General features: G+C 37.5%; 2 protein-coding genes across 2 annotated transcripts in view; both read left to right on the top strand.

The window, feature by feature from the left end:
- Positions 1-20046, top strand: part of lamb2l (laminin, beta 2-like) — a 48834-nt gene extending 28788 nt beyond the window's left edge. The window contains exons 5-36 of the mRNA XM_042750363.1: positions 456-529; positions 656-844; positions 954-1017; positions 1975-2177; positions 2262-2382; positions 2463-2651; positions 2743-2878; positions 2975-3021; positions 3063-3175; positions 3278-3357; positions 3846-4002; positions 5850-5990; positions 6083-6244; positions 7000-7121; positions 9416-9536; positions 10176-10368; positions 10538-10681; positions 10844-11075; positions 11942-12105; positions 12178-12402; positions 12508-12722; positions 13728-13824; positions 13905-14277; positions 14549-14733; positions 15395-15642; positions 15737-15952; positions 16032-16176; positions 17059-17266; positions 17431-17572; positions 17737-17913; positions 18001-18160; positions 18374-20046. Coding sequence (XP_042606297.1) covers positions 456-529; positions 656-844; positions 954-1017; positions 1975-2177; positions 2262-2382; positions 2463-2651; positions 2743-2878; positions 2975-3021; positions 3063-3175; positions 3278-3357; positions 3846-4002; positions 5850-5990; positions 6083-6244; positions 7000-7121; positions 9416-9536; positions 10176-10368; positions 10538-10681; positions 10844-11075; positions 11942-12105; positions 12178-12402; positions 12508-12722; positions 13728-13824; positions 13905-14277; positions 14549-14733; positions 15395-15642; positions 15737-15952; positions 16032-16176; positions 17059-17266; positions 17431-17572; positions 17737-17913; positions 18001-18160; positions 18374-18510 — 5180 coding nt within the window. The 3' untranslated portion in view covers positions 18511-20046. The remainder of the gene's footprint in view (positions 1-455; positions 530-655; positions 845-953; positions 1018-1974; positions 2178-2261; positions 2383-2462; positions 2652-2742; positions 2879-2974; positions 3022-3062; positions 3176-3277; positions 3358-3845; positions 4003-5849; positions 5991-6082; positions 6245-6999; positions 7122-9415; positions 9537-10175; positions 10369-10537; positions 10682-10843; positions 11076-11941; positions 12106-12177; positions 12403-12507; positions 12723-13727; positions 13825-13904; positions 14278-14548; positions 14734-15394; positions 15643-15736; positions 15953-16031; positions 16177-17058; positions 17267-17430; positions 17573-17736; positions 17914-18000; positions 18161-18373) is intronic.
- Positions 20047-22147: 2101 nt separating this feature from the next.
- Positions 22148-23945, top strand: part of lamb2 (laminin, beta 2 (laminin S)) — a 34995-nt gene continuing 33197 nt past the window's right edge. The window contains exons 1-2 of the mRNA XM_042750074.1: positions 22148-22350; positions 22500-22567. Of these exons, the coding sequence (XP_042606008.1) occupies positions 22537-22567 (31 nt within the window). The 5' untranslated portion in view covers positions 22148-22350; positions 22500-22536. The remainder of the gene's footprint in view (positions 22351-22499; positions 22568-23945) is intronic.

Here is a 23945-nt window from a genome sequence, read left to right as displayed (position 1 = left end):
TCTCGGATACTCTCCACAATGGCGGAAGACGTAACTTGGTGGAGAAGAATTGTTGAATAAATTGTTATTTTTGTTTTCTTTGCGCACAAAAAGTATTCTCGCAAAATTTAAGTGGAGCTACTGATGTCACATGGACTGTTACCGATGTCCTTACTATGTTTCTGGACCTGGGAACATTACAGTTGTGCTGCTGTCTATGCTGAAGCGAGAAAGATGTGTACTTGTTTTGAATGTCGTAATAACTTTGCATCGCTCCTTTTATACAGAGGGGAGGGAGCCACTCCCTGATGCAACGTCATGTCTGCCAGCCAATTGGGGCTGGCGTAATGCAATTGGTCCTCTGAGGAATATGCGGAAGGGGCATATACCATAGTGAGACTCCTCATTTAATGCTATCAGAGAACTGGGGTTAACGAAAGTAACCTATTGCTTTTTTTTTGTCTTGTTGTGTGCAGGAGAGGAGAATGTCAGTATTAGACTGAATCTTGAGGCCGAGTTCCATTTTACTCATCTCATCATGAAGTTTAAAGTATGTATACAATATAAATGGATATACATAAGCACAACAATATATTTCAGTAATAGATAAATATATATGTCAGTAAAAGGGAACCAATTTCCTCACTGCTAAAGACTTCTTTTTGCATCTCCACAGACGTTTAGGCCTGCTGCTATGATAATTGAGCGTTCTTCTGATTTTGGCCATACATGGAAGCCATATCGCTACTTTGCCTACAACTGCACCAAGACTTTCCGCCGGATTCCTGCCCACTTGCTGCGGTTTATTGATGAGGTCATCTGTGAGGAGCGCTACTCTGACATTGAGCCGTCCACTGAAGGAGAGGTGAGTGTGTGCTATTTTAATAAGGATATGTTTTAATTGTTTTTTATTGTTACTTTTGAATGTAGCATTCACCCACAGTCCCACTATATGACTTTATTATTATTTTTAGGTCATCTACAAAGTGCTTGATCCTGCGATCCATGTCAAAGATCCATACAGTCTCGACATTCAGGGTTAGTGAAATGTAACAAATCTTTTTCCATGTAACTGTTGTGTAATATTTTTTATTAAAATATATTTCTCCCTATCTAAATGGGATTATTACTCACCCCAAGATGTGGATGAGTTTATTTCTTCATCAGAACAGATTTGGAGCTATTTAGCATTACATCACTTGCTCACCAATGGAGTGAATACATTGATCCATCAGAATGTCCAAACCGCTGATTAAAAAAAATCACAATAATCAATAGGAATCCAGTCCGTCAATTAATGTCTTGTGAAGTGAAAAGCTGTGTGTTTGTAAGAAAAATCCATCGTTATGGTGTTTTAACATTAAACCGACACTTCTAGCTAAAATATGATTAAATAATCCATGATAATGCTTCCTCCTGTGAAAAAGTCCTTCCCCTGTTGTCCTCTGACATCAAACTTCACTGACATATTTTGGATGGGTTTTGTGTTAATAGTGCTTGATCTGTCCATATTTCTTTCCTGACTTTTTTACAGAAGAAAACAATATTATAGATAGAAGACTTGTTTGAAGTTAACGTCTTAATGATGGATTTGTTTCTTACAAACACACAATGTTTCACTTCAAAAAAACATTAATTGATGGACTGGAGTCATGTGGATTACTTGTGGATTATTGTGATGTTTTTATCAGCCATTTGGACTCTCATTCTGACGGCACCCATTCACTGCAGAGGATCCATTGGTGAGCAAGTTTTTCCAAATCTTTTCCAATAAAGGAACAAACTTATCTACATCTTGGATAGCCTGAGGGTATGTAAAGTTTTAGAAAACTTAAATTTTTGGGTTTACTTTTCTTTTAATGGCCAACTTGTGATTTATTTACTTGCTAAAGCCAATTTTACTCTCATTTACTGTAGTGAGTGTTCATTTTGTGTCTACAGCACTGCATATAATTCGGCTGCCAGTCACACAGTTTGTTAACAATCTTCCCTCAGATTTGTTGCGAATCACTAATCTCCGGATAAACTTCACTAAACTGCACACTCTGGGTGATAACCTGCTTGACCGGCGTCCGGACGTCCTGCAGAAATATTACTATGCACTGTATGAGCTGGTTGTGCGCGGGAGCTGCTTCTGCTACGGTCATGCGTCAGAGTGCACACCAGTACCCGGAGTGACCTCCAGGGATCCAGGCATGGTGGGCATCGGTCAAACTGATTTCAAATAACAGCATGATTATGGAGCACACTATTTAACACATCCCATCTTTTTGATTGGACAGATTCATGGACGTTGCGTATGTAAGCACAATACTGTGGGATTAAACTGTGAGCGCTGTAGAGATTTCTACCATGATGCACCCTGGAGGCCCGCCGAGACTGATAACGCACATACGTGCAGGGGTAAGATACTGTACACACGCATGAAGAAGTTCAGTACAAATACAAGTGGCAATTAAGTCTTCACTTGTGATTTTTCGCAGAATGCAACTGTAACGGTCACTCCAACCAGTGTCATTTTGACATGGCGGTGTATCTGGCTACGGGGAACATCAGTGGAGGTGTGTGTGACAACTGTCTCCACAACACCATGGGCCGCAAATGTGAAACCTGTAAACATTTTTACTATCAGGATCCAACTAAAGACATCAGAGACCCAGCAGCATGTATCCGTAAGTTCTTCATTTCCAGTGGAGTCTCTTTTTTTGTGCGTGATTTCCTCCTGTTTGTTGTTCATGTTGTTTTCTGTGTGTGTGTGTGCAGCTTGTGACTGTGACCCGGTGGGATCTGTGGAGGGAGGAGTTTGTGACAGTTATACTGATCTGGATCTGGGTATGATTGGCGGTCAGTGTCGCTGTAAGCAAAACGTCAAGGGTCAGCGCTGTGACTACTGCAAAGACACAAACAAGCCATCGTAAGTGATTGTGTGTGTTTAGTGGATGTCATCATGAACATGTTCTACTTACATTTGAAACTGTCCAAATTTTAAACAATTAAAACATTTTGGGCTCTCTAAAATTTTATCCTCACCATTAGGCCTCTGTATGTGACATTTATTTTGCTTATGTGTATGTCATTGGCAGCATGTAACTGTGACCCCCGTGGCATCACTATGATTGGGGCTCCGTGTGATCAGATCAGTGGTGACTGCTCCTGTAAGAGATACGTAACTGGCCGCTATTGTAATCAGTGCCTGGTACGACTTCACTCTCTCCTTAAACAATAACCAGCACAAAAATATAGGCAGTTTTAATATTGAAAATGTATAAAATGCCTGCATGAATTGGTTTGTGTACAGCCTGAACACTGGGGACTCAGTAATGATCTGGCTGGTTGCAGACCCTGCGATTGTGACTTTGGTGGAGCAACCAACAACAAGTGAGTCACTGATGTTAGCTATTGCATTTAAATGTGTATTTACCCTTGATTAGCAGTAAGGAAGTGTCTGGTATCTGGGTGTAGTTTTGATATGCCAAGATTAAAGTCCTGCATTCTTTTGGGATTTGACTGGGATGGGTACTGAAGTCAGGAACTCTTTCATTTGTTTAGAGAATTGAACTGAATGGAAGTGCCGAACGGCAAGGTGAAAACAATGAAAATTTTGAATCTGTTTTCCAGATGGGTGATTTTTTTCCCTATAAATATTTTTTCCCTTTAAAAAATAAAAAAAAAATCTAAAAAATAAAAAAAAAAAAATTAAAAACAGAAAAAAAAAAAAAGGTTAAAAACACAGAAAAAGAACTAATGCTTCTACAGAATATGAACTGATTTCATTATTAAAAAAACAAATCTTTAAACTCTTGATTTGAAGCATTGAAGCATCTATGACAATTTTCTCTAAACTCTGTGTTCTCTTTCACTTTCAGATGCAGGATGGACAATGGTCAGTGTGACTGTCGGCCTCATCTGATTGGTCGGCAGTGTTCTGAAGTGCAGCCTGCGTTTTTCTGTGCTTCTCTAGATTATAACAAGTACGAAGCAGAGGAAGCTATAGGTCGCTCCCCTGATGATCCTACTCTTCCAGTGAGTAATGCACAATTGCACGGAGATCACATTTCTAAAATCCACCTAATACTGGCATTTTAACTATGTATTATTTTTCCTTTTGGCAGCCTAAACTACACAGAGTTCATGTCATATTATCAGGGTACTACTATAAATCTTCCTGTTGTTATGAATAGGTGTCTGTTCTGCTCTTGGGGGTGATGCTGGTATCATGGGTCAAGGAAACAGGATCAGGCACATAGATTGAGAGATTAATGTGTGAACGCCTGTGAAAGAATTCCCCAATTTTTTGGTTCAGCTGGATCTTTCATTCTATAAACATTGATGTAATGTGTAAAATGTAAAAATATCTATTTTTTTACATTCATGTGGGTTGAACCCTCAGGTAACTTCACAACCACAGCTCTGTGTGACAAAACAATCAGAGCGGCATGCCTATCTGATACCATCATATCCTCTGAGTCACACTCAGGTTTGGTGATAGATTTGGTTTAAAATTCAGTGGTTAAAGATTCAGTTTTTCCTGTTTTTTTTCTCTTTGTTTCCAGTTAAAACGAATCTTTCAAAAATATATTACTATTTTAAATAAATTTTTCTTTCCACAATGGCAGTTTTTTTTTTTTTTTCATTATAATTTAATGAGGTTTTTCCAGGATAGTTCACTGTACCCCCCTCAGGAACTTAGGCAGTGCTGGTTGTGCAGGCACACTGTGGCATACACAAACAAACACACAGACGAACTGTAGAATGCTCCCCAGCTGAAGTGACCCAGAATAAGATCAGAGAGCAGAAGAGATGCCAGCCTGTCAGAGAGCGTTATTAATGCCCACCACACATATAAACACACACCAGAACTGTCTGGTTCACACAGTCTCTCACACTCCTCCCCATCATCATTCCAGTTCACACTTTCTCTGCCTGTCACCTCACTCACCTTTTTTTCAGAATGGGTGTCATGTTGTGTTAAAACGTTTGGGTTAGGTAAGAACGTTTTTAATGGTGTTAAAAAAAATACTCATCCTCACCAAGACTGAATTACATTGAAAATGTGCTTACTGTGTGCAGAGAATATATAATTCATATTGGAGCAGTTGTATACATAGTATATACACTGCATACTAGAAGATTAATATGAGAGTATGGAGATATGCCATTCTGGACATAGCCATACTCCATACAATTTATCCTATACAGTATATATATATATATATATTTATACTACAGGGCCGTTTAATGCTTGAATCTGATTGGCTGATGAACGTTCTGAGGTGTGCAATTATTTTCTGGGAAACGCACGGCGAACGTAGTTCCAGGCAGCTCTCTTGACCACATTACAGTTCCATATCACTTTGCATATTTAACTGTAATAACGGAAATTACAGGACTAACAAAAACAACAACATGGAAACAAAATAAATACACATGACATTTCTCACTAGCAAGGTACTAACAGTGATGTTTAGAGACACTGTTGCAGAACACTGTTGAGGGACGCACAGAGGTAGCCTAATTCACACAAGCTCTCTTTCTCTCTCTCTCTTTCTTTCTCTTTCTACTTGTGTCTCTGTCTCTCTCGCTCTCTTTCTAATAACTTCATTAATAACTGCATTAAAATGCTATCAACGGCTCAAGCCTCCATAAACAGATTTAAAAACAAAAACCGGACGAATAAAGAGGTGTTGGATGAGATGCGGAAGAAATAATCCTACTCACAATAGCGATTTAAGTACAAAAACCGGAAGAATCCTGATCGATTGTCCGTTACACCGTTTTTTTTTTTCTAATAATTCAACGGCCCGTCGTCAATTATTCCTTACATAAATGTAATCTCATGAATATTATATAGTGTGTGTGTTTGTTTTTAGGGCAACCCAAGGCCTCAGGCTGAGACTGACTGTGTGCAGCATCTCAACAATCAGCTGAGAAGAAACCGTCGTCATCATCGCCGGCACATTGCCCAACAGCAGAGGGCAGCATTGAGACGCATCCGACAGTTGCAGCAAACTGTAAGTTGCAGATAACTCCCCCTCTGCCTTCATCAGCCAACTACACTACACTGCTGTATCTAGTTTAATGTGAGTCTGTGAATCTGTTTCAGCCCAGTGTAAGCACAGTGCATAGAGAGAGACAACCGGGTCAGATGGTCACATGGACCGGGCCAGGCTTTGCTCGGGTTAAAGACGGTGCTGGCCTCGAGTTCACCATCAGCAACATCCCTTACGCTATGGAATATGACATTATGATCAGATACGAGCCAGAGGTGTGTGGTCTGAAACACTTGAGAGCTTGTTTCGAAACATGGTAGCAGATTACTAGCTGGTAAATAATCTTAGACCAGCCTACAAACAGCAACCAACTAGTCATACTAAGTACAGTAAGTAATCACCGTCTGGAACCAGCTTAGACCAGAAACCAGCTACCACGTTTCAAAACACAAATAAGTTTAAACTGGTTTAAATGTCCTTAAACAGTGTGAAAAATTATTTTCTTCCTTAGTAACTATTACTTAGTATTTTAGTATTTACTTAGTATTTTTGTCTCATTTTCCAATATAAACATTCTTAAATCAATACAGTTATACAATAAAGAAGGAAACTGACATCGTTTAAAGTTTTGTTTTTCTGAAAAATGTATCAAAATTAAGTGAGTTTAAGCTTAGAACAAGAAAAAAAATATGGCCGTGAGGTCAGAAAAATAATTCAAAGATGAAACTGTTTTTTTCTTACCTCATTAAAAGATTTTGTTTTCTTGTTTTAAGCATAAACTCACTTAATTTTGATACATTTTGCAGATTTTTATATATTTTTTCATTTTGTTTTCAGGCAAATTTATTTTGATTAAATACATATTCGTACTGGACAATCATACAAGGTTTTTTTTTTTTCCTAAATAATAATAATAATAATAATAATAATAATAAAAATAAGTAGTGTATTTACTTAATCAAATATCCCAAAATCTCATCTTTGATTTAAAGTTAAACATTTTGTCTGTTCTTTTTTTGTTTGTATGCAGTCCACAGAGGACTGGGAGGCTCTAGTGAGCATCACGTCCCTGGATTTACCCACAAGTCTTCGCTGTGGAAACATGCTGCCCACAGAGCAGATGTACACAGTCACAATGTCCCACCACAGGAGGTAATATCATTGTGTTTATGTCTGTGTGTGTCCATGTTTACCTGACATATCAGGAATGCTTTGTTTTTGGATGCAATTACACATTGATATTGTAAGCACTCCAATCATAGTTAGTGTAGTGTAGACTTAGGTATTATTCCGTATTATGTACAAAATACTATTTCAAAGCTTGTTTAGCCCACCCTCACTTCATGGGAAACAGAGTTTCACGGCAGTTGTTTTGATCATTTACCTGCAGCAGGTGAGGTTTTGGGTGCCATTGCAATCTGTCTCTAATCTGATTTCTGGCCTCGTCCCAGTGCTCAGGGAATGCAGGAGCAAATTAGACTCTGTCAAAAGCTGCATATCCTTTTGAGCAAACACTGAGAGAATTAAAAAATGAGACACTGGCAGAGTGAGAAAGTGTGAAAAATGAGAGAAAATGAAAGAAGACAGGGAGTCATGTGAGTAGGCTTGCACAATTAATCGTATTTTAATCTCAATAATGATTTCCACCTTTCTCGATTAATTAAAAATAATCGTCAATATATTGGCCGGCTCATTGTTTATCCTGAAACGTGTTTTAATTTGGCATTTGCGTTATATTGCATTGCTAACAAGTCTTCACTAGCATTCATGCTTGTGGTTGCCAGATGTGAAGAGCTTTAAGCCCCAAAACAGAGCTTTTCTCCTTTAAGGATACACTTTCTGCCCAGTGTTTTATTTAATTTGTGCAATCTGGCAACCCTATGCGCGCTCAATGATGGCAGAACAATCGCTGATGATGATATGAAAACATACGAGTTTAGCGATCTCTCAACAGCAATATTCTGCTTACATGAATGTGTCATATAGACAATGTGTTTTTTTCACAAGCCATTTGTACTGTTTGAGTTACCAAATGTGCCATGATCAAACTTTCACAGAGTTTCAATAATGGATCTATTGTGTTTGAGGAATAAATGCGCTTTTCCTACCTGTGACAATACAATAGGGAAAAATGTAAATAAATTGGAATTGTTGGAATTTATATTAAGAGTTTCTAAAGTTTTTACCAGTTTTCGTGTTGAAAATGGCATGGCAATGTTAGTTTTCAGTGTGTATTAACGATCTTTGAGCAGATTTACTGTGCGATCTGAATGTCTTTTTCCCATTTGCGAAAAAATTTTCACTTAGAAAATGTAATGTACATACAGATGACAAAACACTAACCAAAACCATGAGTTTTGTATTAATATAGTTGGTTAAATGAAGTCAGTGTATAGTCAGTGAAGGTTGGTTAAAAGACACATAAAATGTTATTGCATTTCCCCGCTGAAAAAAAAAAAAAAAAAAAAACCTTAACACCACCCTAAGCTGGTTGACTGGTTTTAGTTGGTCATCCAGCCCGATCTTTGCTAGTCAAAGATGGTCAGAAGGCTGGTTTTTACCACTTCCTTAGCTGTTCAGGCTGGGAGACCAGCTGGAACAACAAGCTAAAACCAGCTTGACCAAGCTGGGAGACCAGCATAAACCAGCTAAGTTTAGGCTGGTTTTAGCAGTTTTTTCCCCCAGCAGGATAGAATAATCGTTATTAATAATCATGATTAAAATTTTAATCAAAATAATCGTGATTATCCGTTTAACCATTATAGTCTTACTAATTTAAAACCAAAATAATAAGATAATAAATAAAATAAAATTAAAGACTATAATAGCTGGAGAATAATTAGAAACATAAAATATTAAGGTTTTTAATAGAATGATAATAATTAGAATGATTTCTGGAGGATCATGTGACACTGAAGACTGAAGTAATGATGCTGAAAATTCAGCTTTGCCATCACAGAAATAAATATTCAAAAAGATTATTTTAAATCACAATAATATTTTTTTGCTGTATTATTTCTTATTAAATAATTACAGCCTTGGTGAGCATATGTAAGAGACTTTCTCTCTTTCTTTCTTTTTTTTTGATCAAGTAAAAGCAGTCTTGGATAAGCATTAAAACAAACTTTGAATGGAAGTGTGTACATCTTCAAAATGTGTTTTTATTTCAATTGGAAAAGTTCTATATGATTATGATCTTCTGAAATAGGTCACAGTGTTTTGTTATGCCGCAACATTTCTTTGTATTATATTTTTTAAGTCATAAAATGTTATTTAGAATGTTAATTAGACATTTAATTTAAGATTTTCATAGGATCCCATCAGATTTTTGGACCTCATTGTATATGTTTAGACATTTTAAATTGTTTTGTAGAGTAAAGGGAAAGAAATATGCATGATTAGGCTGTTAAAGAATATTGTTAATAATGGTTTGTAACACTTGACAGGTTTGTTGAAATGCCAAGGCCCTTTTGCTTTGAGCCAAACAACCAGTATGTGGTGTCCATCCGTTTCCAGCGTCATGCCGTGTCTCACCGACATCTCACCGCCTTCACCCTGATAGACTCAGTAAGGATCCTTTCTCATTTACCATTATCATTCATTTGTACATATTATTAAAAGCTTAAATGGATAGTTCACCCAACAAAGAAAATTGTCATTAATTACTCACCCTCATATCGTTCCAAACCCTTCATTCATTCATAAAGATATTTTTGATGAAATCCGAGAGCTTTCTGACCTTGCATACTAGACAGCAAGGATCCTACCATGTTCAAGGCCTAGAAAGGTAGTAAGGTTATCATTAAAATAGTCCATGTGACATCAGTGGTTCAACTGTAATGTTATGAAGCTATGGGATTACTTTTTGTGTGGAAAGAAAACAAAAATAACTACTTTATTCAACAATTTTTTTTTTTTTGCACACAAAAAGTATATTTTCCAAGCTTCAAAACAGTCCATGTGACATCAGTGGTTCACCTGTAATATTTTAACGATGCCTATAACTACTCATAAATAATGAGTAATTAATGACAGAATTTTCATTTTTGGGTGAACTATGCCTTTTTAAAACAAGGAAGCATGTGTTGCAATTTCCTAACCACTGCTAAAACAAGCACTGCCCCCTGCTGGTGCAATTACATAATTGTTGAGACTTTTGTTGATCTAATAATGACAAATGCTTACTCTTTCTCTCTCTCCCCACAGCTTGTACTAATACCCAAGTATGATGAGCTCCCAGGTTTCCAGGGTGATGACGTCCAAGATGAGCGTCGACGCCAGGAGATGGAGTTGTACATGTGTTTGGATTCCTTCATGACCTTGCCGATGCCTGCGCTGGCCGAGCTGTGCACTACACTCATCTGCAGCATCTCCGCAATCATGTATAACGGTGCCCTGGGTGAGTCACACTGTGGTGAGGTCAAAGCTGAAGATTCCACCACAATGTCCTGTCAGAACAACAGTCACATCACAGCACATCATTTTATTTTTTATTCAGATCAATAACATGCTGTTGTTTAGATTTTTATAAATGGCTTGCTAATAGTTTGAAATTTTTATTTCTGCAGCATGTCAGTGTGACCCTCAGGGTTCATTGAGTGCCGAGTGTGACAGAGTCGGAGGTCAATGCCACTGTAAACCCAATGTTATTGGCCGTAAATGTGATCAGTGTGCACCGGGGACGTACGGATTTGGACCATATGGCTGCACTGGTAAGAGTCAGAGGAGAATAAGCATTTTAATTGATATTTAAATGAATTGGCCGTTTTTTTTAATATGGTAACTGTTTATTTTTTCACAAATGTTAGTTAGATTTGAATTAAATTTGACACATTTCTCATTGTTCCTAACTCCCTTTTCTCTGCCTGCAACAGTATGTGACTGCCACTCTCAGGGCTCTGTAGGGCATCAGTGTGACCCAGTGACGGGCCAGTGTCCGTGCCGACATGGGGCGACTGGCCGCCAGTGCTCTGGATGCCAGCCGGGTCAGTGGGGATTTCCAAACTGTAGACAGTGCCAGTGTAACGGCCATGCGGAGAGCTGTGACCCAGAAACAGGTGCCTGTTATGAGTGCCGAGACTACACAGCTGGACAGTTGTGTGAGAGGTGAGAGACTGCTTAATCATTTTTGACTAATTGCATTTGAGTTACTGATTTAAGTCACAAAGTGATGAATGCCATGCAAAGGAGGGTGAAGCTGTCACAATCTTTAGATCCGAATCATCAGTGGCAAATTATTTAAATATAAAAAACGTACTTACAGGCTGCGAGTCAGAAGCCCAGACTGTCCTTGCAAAGTTGGAATTGCCCAACTTTATAGAAACAGCCATTGTGCCACAGAAGCATTGCAGGCTACTGGTTCAGAAAACAGTCCTCATCCTCCATAAAATGCGCAACACATCTGAATATTTGGGTTGAACTAACCTTTAACAAACATTAAATAAATACAACTTAACCACTGATTTCTAGTTGTGTCCTCTTTTGGAAGGCCAAACAAAGTAGCTTCGCTGTCACAATAAAACACACAGCGACTCCACAACATGGCAGCGGCGGCAACAGCAAGAATAAAAGCTATGCCTTTTTTCTTTGCGTGAACATTTGGGCGGCATTATGCAAATCTTCCCACATCGTCACATAGACATGGGGGCGTGTTAGAACGAGCCGTTTTAGGAGGGCGTAATTGATTCTTAACTTTTATAAAGAATATCTCTTTGGATTTAAGACTTAAGTCTTTGGAACTTTACAGATCTTCTTTATGCAACAAGAGCTTGTAACACTCCAAAGAGAAAGGAAAAATTAAAATCGCATCATATGACCCCTTTAACAAAAGTACAGTGATAATTAATATGTGGTATTATGCTAATATGCATGTATCCATATGCTGCCCTGTAATAAGTGTAGTGAGACAAGACTTAAAGTAATTAATTAGAAATAAAATTAATAAGATATTATTCTGTCCTTTCTTACTTTAGGTGTGTAAATGGTTTCTACGGTAACCCAATATTGGGTTCAGGCGAACACTGTCGCCCCTGTCCATGTCCAGGACACCCTGACAGCGGACACTCCAATGGAGCTTCCTGTCACACAGACTATGCCTCCAACCAGATCCTCTGCCAGTGTGGTAACGGATATGCAGGTAAAATAGTGTCTCAAAATCAATACTCTATAATTCTCATTAAGTAGGTTTACTGACAGTGTCCTCTCCCAGGTCCTCGCTGTAATCGCTGCGCCCCTGGGTACTATGGGGTTCCTGAGCAGCCTGGCGGGATGTGCCGGCCGTGCCAGTGCAACAGGAACATTGACCCCCAGGACCCAGAGTCATGTGACCCACAAACCGGCCAATGCCTCAGGTGCCTGTATAACACAGACGGCCACTCATGTTCTGAGTGTAAACCAGGTTATTATGGAAATGCACTCGCTCAGGACTGTAGGCGTAAGTACAGTAACTCTAAAGCTTCAAAACGTAATTGCATTTACAATGAATTGGAAGGGAATTTATGCATTTATGTGTAATTTTGCACTCTATCTCATCCTGCAGGCTGTACTTGTGTAACTGCAGGCACTATAGATGGCTACTGTACTGATGGAGTGTGTCACTGTGATAAACGGACTGGCCAGTGCCCCTGCAAGCCAAACATCATTGGCCACAACTGTGATAACTGCGCCCCCAACCACTGGAACTTCGGCTCAGACGCTGGATGTGAACCCTGCGAATGTGCCCAACCAAATTCCCTCAGCACACACTGCAACAGGGTATGTCCTGTGGCATACAGTATCTTTCTTCATTATTACATCTGTATTTTATCAGGGTTAGTTTCTCAAGATTGAAACCTCAACATAAAATGGTAATAATAAACACATAGGTTGAGGTAAAATGACATGAGTAGACGTGACTATACATTACAACAGGGGTAGTCAAACCCCCAATGCATAAACATGCAAAAACATTAAATGCTGCTAAGCTTGAAATTATATAAATGACATGTTTCTTTTGTTATCTCCTCATGAGAACGACAGATTAGAAGGGGAAAAGACAATGAATTACAGAGACAAATATAAAGAATATACAATAAAGTATAAAACAGTATATTACAATTTTTATTCAGCAAGGATGTATTATGTTACAAAAGATTTTTATTTCAAATAAATGCTGCTCTTTTGAACTTTCTGTTCTTCAGATATTCTTGAAAATCTGGAAATATGGTCACAGTTTCCACAAGAATAATAAGCAGTTTTCATTATATATAATAATAGAAAAAGTTTCTTGAGCACTATATTAGAATTATGTCTGAAGGATCATGTCACAATGAAAACTATAGTAATGGATGCAGAAAATTCAGCTTTGACATCACAGGAATAAATTACTTTTTAAATGTATAAAAATAAAAAATTGTTATTTTAAATTGTAATAATATTTCATAAGATTATTATTTTACTGTTTTGAATCAAATAAATGTATCATTGATGAGCATAAGATAGACCAAATTTTTAAATAATAGTGTTTCTTGCAAAAGTTAAAACATTTAAATATTAAATTTAAAATTAAAAAGAGAAACTATAATCGATACCTAAATATTTATTACCTTAAACAGTTGTATAAGACATTTAAGACTTACATTACAATCAAAGATGCTTCAGATGAAATTAATTTTTTAGTTATAATTAATCTCATTTTTTATTTTTATCTGAAGAGAGACTTGGATTTGAATGTTTTATGGCTTAATAATGTTCTTCTTCTGCCTCTATACTTACTTGTAGTTCAGTGGCCAGTGTCATTGTCAGCCAGGTTTTGGAGGGCGACAGTGCACTGAATGTGAGGCGTTTCACTGGGGTGATCCCAGAGTGCGGTGTGAAGGTGAGTAGAGCACATACAGTACACTTACTCCTGTTTCTTCTCTGTGTCATATCATTATTCATTTACCTCCCTCTGATCAGAGTGTAACTGCCACCCTCTGGGGTCCGAGATGGCTCAGTGTGACCGCGTAACAGGAGCGTGTGTGTGTAAGAAGGAGGCTTCAGGAAGTCGCTGTGAAGAGTGCGCCCGTGGCTTTACCGGAATCTTCCCCAAGTGCATTCCCTGTCATCCCTGCTTCCAGCTATGGGATGATGCTGTGTGCCAGATCAACCGAGATCTGACCCACATCAAGGATGTCATTGCCATGATCCTGGAAAAGGGTGTGGTTCCCGGAGTCAGCGATAGCCGCATACGTCAACTGGAGAAGAAGCTCGCACAGATTCATGACCTGATTCGAAATGGAGACCGAGAGGGAATCTATAACCTAATAAGCCAGGCCATTGATGACTTGAGGTAAAGCTTGCACACAGTGGGTGGCACTGTTAATGTATTTTTACTGTAGTAAAGCTTGGAGACAGGGCCTAAAAATCTTTGTGTCACTTATATTAACAAAGGTTACATTAATCAATCTTCCAGGTCAATTTAAACTATGTAATATTTTCAAACACTATTTTTTATTATGCACCAAACATAAATTGTTAGTTGCTTTGGCACTTCGCGAGTATAATTTTGGACTTTGGTTTCACATTACATTTTTTTTCCATTTAAATGGACATATTTTCAGAGCGGAGATAGCTTTGACTGACGGGCGTCTGATGGGCGTGAGTCGGGAGCTGAACGTGACAGCAGATCTTGACAATGCTCTGAAACGAAACCTAACTGCACTGGAGAAAGAACTGAAAGACTTGAACAATACACTTCACCGACTGCAAAGAGAGCTGAAGAACTACCACACTGCTGGATTGGCAGGTAAAGTAGTATTTTTTAACAAGTTGTAGTTAAAAGAGTTAAAAAATAGAAGATTTCTTGACATTTGTTGAATTCAACATCCACAATTAACCCAAAAAAAAAAAAAATGCTCAATTACTTGATTAGTTCTTTTAATCAAAATCCCTTGTCTAAAATGACTTTCCTTTAAGGCCAGTTCACACCATCAACGATAACTATATCGTTAGTTATAAGAAACTACATCAACAGATGATAATGTGTCATCTGCCGCTTTAAATGCTTGAGCTTTTTGAAGTCAGGTGAATTCTGATTGGTTATTAATTATTATATCGTTCATCAGCTGAAAAAAAGAAAAACCTTACTAAAAGATATTTGGAATGGACTATTGTAAAATATTAACTAATAGCCAAATAACTATTTGAGTATTATTTATTTTCATTCCATTTTCATATGTAAAATCTACTTTTCACCATCCAATTAATAAATTAAAAGTATTTTTTGTTGTTTGTCCTGTTTTCCTATGTCACATATGTTACATTCGAAAAGTAAAATGGATTGCAAATGACAAATTTTTAAACCCATTTCTTAGCTTTTTCCCAGAAAACAAATGAGCGGGAAAACCACCTTTTCATTCACTCATTCACTCAAGCTGTTAATGTCTTTTGTCGTTTTTGTTTTACAGAGCAGTTGGAAAACATTCGCAAGTACTACCAGATTTCACTGAATTCAGAGCAGCGCTGTAATGCCTCCGTATACGGACCCCAGAGTCCTGTGGAACAGTCTGAAGACACACGTAAGCGTACCGAAGCTCTGCTGAAAGGCAGAAAGGACAGCTTCATGCGTACAGTCACCGCCAATAAGAAATCTTTGTCTGAACTGGAGGAAAAAACACGTGAGATCGACCGAAAACTAACAAACCTCAACAACAGGGTAGAGACTTCAGGCAAATCTTTGGCTTGAGACCTGGAAGAGAGCGTCATGAATCTTTATCAGTGACGCATTCTTGTTTTTCTTATGTTTTTAGGTATGTGGTGGCCATGGCAATGCTAGTGCTAATAGTAGCTGTCCAGATAGCCCCTGTGGAGGAGCTGGCTGCCGTGATAGCGATGGTGTGCTCAAGTGTGGAGGGAAAGGATGTAAAGGAACTGTTGGTGCCTCACTGAAGGCCCTGGACAATGCTGAAGATGTTCACAAGAACCTGACCGCTACCAGTGAGGAGCTACAAACCATTGCTAAAAAGGTAAACGGGTGTCTGTTTGAGCATGTGCAGTGCATGTGTGCTTTTGAAAGAGCCTGAATAATCTCTGCTTAACTCTCAGCTCCGAGACATTGCTACACTCACCCAGACTGTGAAGACCCAAGCGAAGGACACTCTTGATAAAGCCCAGGGCAAGAAAGAGCTCTTTGAGAACTCCAACAAGATGCTTAAAGACTTCATCCAGAAGATTAGAGATTTTTTGAACGGTAAGTGCTTGTGATTGCGTTTTCAGTATTGTTTTTGGGTTGTGTGAAATGCAGAGGCATCTAGGGGATAGTTCAGCCAAAAATGACAATGTACTCACCTTTAAGGCCTGTTCACACCAAGAACGATAAAGACATAGTTCTAAAATTCATTTTCAGTATTAAAGAATAGTCCACACCACAGCTATAACGATAAAGGCACATAGAAACGATATCGTTGGAATCATTTTCAAAACAGCTAATGAACGATAAAAACACTGACACCCAAGCAGAATCCATCCTGCTGTAATGAGCTCGAGAATTAAAAATCAGCAAACAATAAACAGATAATAACAAACACAAGATATCATTCGCTAGTGTGGACTCTAATATAGTTATCGTTCTTGTGTCGTTCCTCAGTGTCACAGGATCCTTCAGAAATCATTCTAATATGCTGATTTGCTGCTCAAAAAATACTATTATTATCTGTGATGAAAACAGATGTGATGCTTAATTATTTAAAGGAAACTGTGACACATTTTTTTATGCTTCCTTGATGAATAGAAAAGAGCAGCATTTATTTGAAATAGAAATTTTCTTTGCTGTCACTTTTGATAAATTTAATGTATCCTTACTGAATAAAAGAATTAATTTCTTAAAAAAACTCTTACCGACAGTAGTGTAGTCTATAAAACTTTATGGCAACAGTAGTATGTATCAGACATTTTGTCTGAGGAACAAAAAAAATCATTAAAATTTTAATATTAACAAAAGGGTGAGTAAATGATATATTTACATTTCTGCGTGAATTGTCATTTTAGCATGATTAATTATCATAAATGCCTAACTGTCATTTTTGAAAACAATAAAAAGCCTATTTCTTAATACTAAAACTGATATTTTCAGAGGAGGGAGCAGATCCAGAAAGCATTAAAAAAGTGGCCCAGCAGGTTTTGGCAATCTCCTTGCCAGTCAACAGGACCGTAATACTCAACATCATCGAGCAGATCAAAGCTAACATCGCCAACCTCACCAACGTGGAGGGGGTATTTAAACACACCTCAGAGCAACTGGCCAAAATTAAGGATCTGCTTAAGAGAGCTCAAGATGCAAAGTAAGCGAGAGAAAACATTGCTCACTATTTTACACAGAAATATTTTGTGTTTGCACAGGGCACAAGCTGAAAGGGTGAGTGTGTGTGTGTGTGTGTGTGTGTGTGTGTGTGTGTGTGTGTGTGTGTCACAGAATGTGTGTGTGTGTAATTTTGTGTTTGCACAGGGCACAAGCTGAAAGGGTGAGCGATAATATCAATAAAACTAAAGAAGCACTTGAAACCTCACAGAATGCCATTACAAAAGCTGAGAAGAAAATTACCACAGCCCTAGAAAATCTCAAGAATGCCCAGAACATCACTAATACGGTAAACCTTTATTATTATTATCAGTGTTGAAAACAGTTGCGCTGCTTCAATTTTTTTGTGGAAACCATCATACTTTTCTCATGATTCTTTGCAGCATTGTTGAATTGATATTGAATCATAGTCTAAGATTTGAATTAATCTGTTTCTGTCTCTTTCCTGAACAGCTTGACAACAAACTCTTAAATTTAGACAGCAACCTCATGGATGTGATGATGCGACTGGCCAATTTGTCACATGGAGTGGATTTATTGAAGAATAAAACGGAGCAGAACAGGGAGATGGCAAAAGATGCCAAAGCTCAGTCCGACAATGCAACTCAAGAGGCTGCTGGACTTCAAGAGGTGCCTGTGTGCATGTCTAGCTATGTTTTAGAGCTTCTTCCATTAACATTTATTTATTTTATTTTCTTGTGCATGTTTGTGTTTAAGGAACTGGTAAATGCCGAGAATCTGTATAAGGAGCTGAAAGAGAAGGTGGACTCTGTGGGAGGGACAGGAGAAGGTAACATTAGCCAGAAAGCTATAGATATGAAGAAAGAAGCAGAGGAACTGCTGAAGAAAGCCACCACGGGCATGGAAACCCTCAGAAGTATGTGTCCAAATGCATTAAACATTTACTAAAGCAAAGCACTGAAGTTTTATGCTCAAATGAACCTATGAGCCAAGTGTTATTTATGCTGTGTTCTTTTTATGCTGTCATTTTGTTATTAAACAGAGTCACAAATGTGAATATTTTTTTTAGATATTTGACTTCTTTGGCTCTTTTCTCATCTTCTTGTTTTTCTGTGTCCCTCCTTTGAAGAACTGGAGAGAAAATTCAACAAGAACGAGCAGAAAATGCAGCAGCAGCGGGATGAATTGGCAGATCTGGAGAAAAACGTTACAGAAGTCAGAGAATATATCAGAGTTAAAGTCATGAGCTACAACAACTGTCAGTAGGAACTATAAATAACTGACAAAAGCCTGAAATCAGACTTCAGTTTATCTTCTCAGTCACCCTCTGTGTGATTCATATATTGTTCCATTACAACCCAAATTGCTATTTCATTACAAATCAGCAGCTTCACTACTTAATTGTTGCAAAGTCGATGACAAATTTCAGAGTAAAGTACTAGGTCTTATTGTCATCCGGCTAAATCAGTGGTTCTCAAAATTTTTCAGGTGTCAGAGGGCTGAGAAAATGGACCATCTAATACCAGAAGTCTAATTTGATGTCCTTTTCAATCTCCCTGACTTGAGTCACCCCCCCCACCCCAAATTTGTTTACCAATTTTTTTTTTTTTTCTAAACTGCTGTTTTGTTCATATTTTATTGAAACTAGCAGCTAGTTGACTGTTTGCTAGCTAAGAAATTGAAACAAATGCTTACATTCACTGACAGACCCATCAGTTATGTTATTAATGTTAACAGACAGTTTATTAATTTGATTAATTTTGATTAACTCAATGTTGGTGCTTTCTGTTATATATTTTTAAATGATTTTTTTTTTTTTTTTTTTTTACAAAAAATAAGCCAATTAACAAAACAGACCACAATTTGAGAACCACTGTACTAAATGAACTGCAGACCAACTGTTGTGTAGCCTAGTGGCCAAAAACATGTGCTACTGTTCAAAAGTTTGGGGTCAGTAAGATTATTTTTAAAAGAAATTAACACTTTTATTCAGCAAGGATGCTTTAAATTGACGAAAGTGACAGTAAAGACATTTAGAATGTCACAAAAGATTTATAAGAACTATTCATCAAAGAATCCTGAAAGGCTGCTGAAAATTTACTTAATTCACACTTAGGGTGCTTTCACAATTGGTTCACTTGCCTTGTCCGAACCCGAATTTGATTGCTCCCCCCTCCCCCTGCCCCCGCTGGACTGCATTCATATTATTTTATTTGGGTCCAAACCGCGGTTCGTCTGCATCATCAAGCCAGCAGCTGTTTACCTCGTAGCTTAGTAACGACGACGCAGGAGAAGGCGGCAAATGCATAACATTGCTCTCTGAACTTTTGTATATTTACGTTTTTAAACCGTTCTTTATGTTTAGAAAGCTTCGGTACATAACGGCACTTGCGTCTGTTTTACGAATGTACTGCAAATGCTCTAAAGAACGCTGAAGGTGAACAGAAATGAGATATACAGCTCTCTGCTTGCAGCGCGTCAGTCACGCTCGTCAGGAAAGTGAGTGAAACACACACACAAACACGCATTTTTATCAAATAATACGTCATTAATAGTGGTTCACTTCCACGATTTGGTACGATTGCGTTCACATCAGCAGCGAACCGCACCGGAGTTCAAATGAACCATACCCCAGAGCACGGTTCGCGGGGGCGCATCCGAGTTCGAAAGACAGTGTTCACATCATCCAAACAAACCAAACTCTGACGTCAATCGAACCCAGGTGCGCACCAAAAGTGCTAGTGTGAAAGCACCCTTAAAGGGATAGTTCACCCAAAAATTTGATGTTTATTTGCTTACCCCCAGTGCATCCAAGATGTAGGTGACTTTGTTTCTTCAGTAGAAGACAAACAAAGATTTTTAACTCAAACCATTGCAGTCTATCAGTCATATAATGGAAGTGAATGGGAGTCACGGCTTTGAGAGTCAAAAAAAACATATACAAACAAAACCTAATTAAACCCTGCGGCACATGACGATACATTGATGTATAAAGACACAAAACGATCAGTCTGTGCAAGAAACTGAACAGAATATATATTGTTTTTACCTCTGATTTACCGCAATGTCCGAACTGTCCTGAGCGCGTTTTCAACAGCCTGTACCTGACGCGTCTTCTTCTTCTTGCTTTACGGCGGATCACAGACCTATAAGTGCATTACTGCCACCTATCTCTCAAATGGACCATTAACACTCCTAATTGAGATTGTAGATAGAGTTTCAATGGTCCATTTCAGACTTATAGGTCTGTGATCTGCCGTAAAGCAAGTAGAAGAAGAAGACGCGTCACGCACAGGATGTCGAGAACACACTCAGGACAGTTCGGACATTGCGTGAATCAGAAGTAATAAAAACGATATAAATACTGTTCAGTTTCTTGCACAGACTGATCATTTTGCATCTTTACACATTCATGTATCGTCACAAGCGGTAGGGTTTAATTTGGTTTTGTTTGTGTATGTTTTTTGTTTTTTTGACTCTCAAAGCCATGATTCCCATTCACTTCCATTATATGACTGATAGACTGCAACAGTTTGAGTTAAAAATCTTTGCTCGTTCTACTGAAGAAACAAAGTCACCTACATCTTCGATCAGATAAACATAGTAAGCAGATAAACATCAAATTTTCTTTTTTGGGTGAACCATCTCTTTAATGTTCATGTAATATTAAAATAGAAAATATTGTTTTAAATTGTAATGTTATTTCACAATATTACTGTTTTATATATCTTTGCAGACTTGAGAAGCATGAGGCTTTTTTCAAAGATAATAGAACAATCTTACCGACCCCAAACTTTTCAACTGTAGTTACATTTAAACAATGAAGTGCCTAACATCATATTTTTATATATTGTGTAAAAGACATATATGAACACATTAAACCTTTGATATGGAATTCAAACGTTACTGTTTTGTTTTATTTATATGCAGAAACAGCCTCAGTTCTTTTCTGTATTACATCTGTAGTACAGGAGGGGGCGATAGAGAATGTAGAAAAAAGTTCAACAGCATGACATATTACAATGAAACATATATCAGTCCTCATTTTTATGGTTCTAATGCATATTTCTGAATTTCAGGTTTGTTTCAGCATTATATATTGCACCTTTAAAGTTGTGCCTATTGGCTTTTCTGTCTCTGCATCATCCTTCCTGTGTCTGTTAGTGTTAGGCAGGACATGTTCATTTCTGTGGAGTAATCCTGTCTGTGTTTGGATCAGTGGCTTTAGCTGACCCTGAGCTTTGATTCATATCATAGCACTGAATCACATATTTGTTTGACTGTCTTCTCCCAGTACTCCTGTACTATAATGTACATATATACTGTTATACAGCGAATAGACACATAAATACATATTTAGTGGTGGATACATTTTGTCAGCATGCTGTCTGGTGTTTAGTTTAGAGACAGGGTTTTAACCCAGGGCTTTGTGTTGTGTACTGTCAAAAATGTTATACTTCATTAAATTTGAATGATCTTATAGGCATTATATAATGGATTAATTTTTATGAGTTTAAATAAAGTGATTATAAAGTGTTGCTGACAAAATCTAGATTTTTTTAATTATTATTATTCGGGGGGTCTCGAAATCTGGCTTGGAAAAAACATGGTTGAAATAAGTTACCAATAAAATCATTTTGTGAGCTGTATTCACATAACCAGAAAATGTTTAACATGAAAGTCGTTCATTAGTTATTTGCATAAATACACAAAATGTTGCTTAAACGATTATGAAGCTTTCCTAAACCTATTAAAAATGAATATTGTATCGTGTAAAATTTAAGTGGGTATTACTATACTTGTTATTGAGAGAGTCCTTTTTAAATCAGTTTTCAGAAGCGCGCGCATTCCTGTTCGGCTACGCGCGTACATGTGGGCGCTCCGGAAAACAAGAGGTGGATTATTTTATCTAAATGACTCTGTGTGGCGTTGCCTGAGGACTGTGTCGCTTTACCTTTCGCGGGCATCTTTTTAATCCAGTTCGTGATTTCCATCGGTCATTTCCACGGCTGTAGCAGGACTTCAGAAAGTCCGTCTGACTGTGATAGCGCTCAAAGTCTCAATGGTTTAAAGAACAGCCTGACCATCGATAAAATCACAGTAAACGTGAGTACGCGCTTCCAGCATTAGTAAATACATGCATATGTTTGTGTTTTATTGCTGAAGGTTTTATATGACAGCACACTTTGTCTAGTAGTTATATATATGATAAGATGAAGTTGTGTGACAGCTCATTAGTGATTTTCATATTTTAGAGGCGCGCGGCAGTTGAAAGGAGCTCATCATAAAGCCATGCGCGCGCTTCCCTTACTGTTCATTTGTGGTAAGTGTAGCATGAATCACAAAATCCTGTTATGTCTATGTGCTGTTATTAGAGCAAGACTCAACATTTATTCATGTAGTTATTATTCTTAATATCTTATGTTTTATCTTAATGTAATGTAATGTAAATATGTTTTGTACATTATGAAACCATTTTTTGTTGTTATGGGGCAATTCCCTCTGCTTATTCTATGCACCTTTTGAGAGACAGCTGAATTTTTTTTTTTTTTTGTATTTATTTATTTTTTTACAAGTTTACATACACACACACACATACACACACAGAGTTATTATACGTTTTATATATTATATGTGACCCTGGGGCACAAAACCAGTAATAAGTAGCACAATTATATTTGTAGCAATGGCCAACAATACATTGTATGGGTCAAAATTATTGATTTTTGCCAAAAATCATTAGGTTATTAAGTAAAAATTATGTTCCATGGAGATATTTAGTAAATTTCCTACCATAAATATATTAAAACTTAATTTTTGATTAGTAATATGCATTGCTTAGAACTTAATTTGGACAAATTTAAAGGCGATTTTCTCAATATTTACATTTTTTTGCACCCTCAGATTCCAGTTTTTCAAATTGCTGTATCTCAGCCAAATATTGTCACATCCTAATAAACTATACATCAATGAAAAGCTTATTTATTCAGAATAATAATAATAATAATAATAATAATATTTTCCAAACACTTGCCCTTATGACTGGTTTTGTGGTCCAAGTTATACAAGTTATATCATCTATCTATCCATCTATTAAATCTCTTCCATATTCGGTTTTACTTTATCATTTTATTTTGATCTGCATGTGTTTCCTATTTTTCAAGTGGGGCAGACTGATTAACATTATGTATTTGAATATCCATGTTTAGATGTACTTTTTAAGCAAAATGTGTTTGAGCCACAAGTCTTAACCTTATCTTATACCACTCTTACAATATATACAGTATGTAGGAACTCATACATTTCTTGCATTTAAATGTGTCCTGCCAGGTTTAATCATTCACCAAATGTTTCTGAGCCTGACCCCACACAAGACCCATGAATCATTTGCACCTGTTTATATAACTGAAGTCTGTTCTGTCGATGTCTCAGTAGACAGTTCAGCTGACTTGTGATGCCCCACACTAAAACCGAGTCTGAAGGGAGGCTATTTCTTAAAGGTCTCCAGACAATGTTATTACCCCCCTTCGGCACCCAATTAGCTTATTTGCTTATTTCCTCTCTCTGTCTAGTTAAAGCTGAAACAATTTAATGGGCATACTAAAAGGGAAACAAGAGGTCAGCAGGTTACAGCGAGGCCATGTGTATTGGATTAGTAAATGACAGTTCTTCACTCCTTGAGTTTGTTTCATCCTTGATTA

Source organism: Cyprinus carpio, chromosome B23, assembly GCF_018340385.1.
Source record: "Cyprinus carpio isolate SPL01 chromosome B23, ASM1834038v1, whole genome shotgun sequence".
Taxonomy (NCBI): Eukaryota; Metazoa; Chordata; class Actinopteri; order Cypriniformes; family Cyprinidae; genus Cyprinus; species Cyprinus carpio.
The sequence above is the reverse complement of the archived record's forward strand: the minus strand, read 5'-3'. Positions and strand labels throughout refer to the sequence as shown.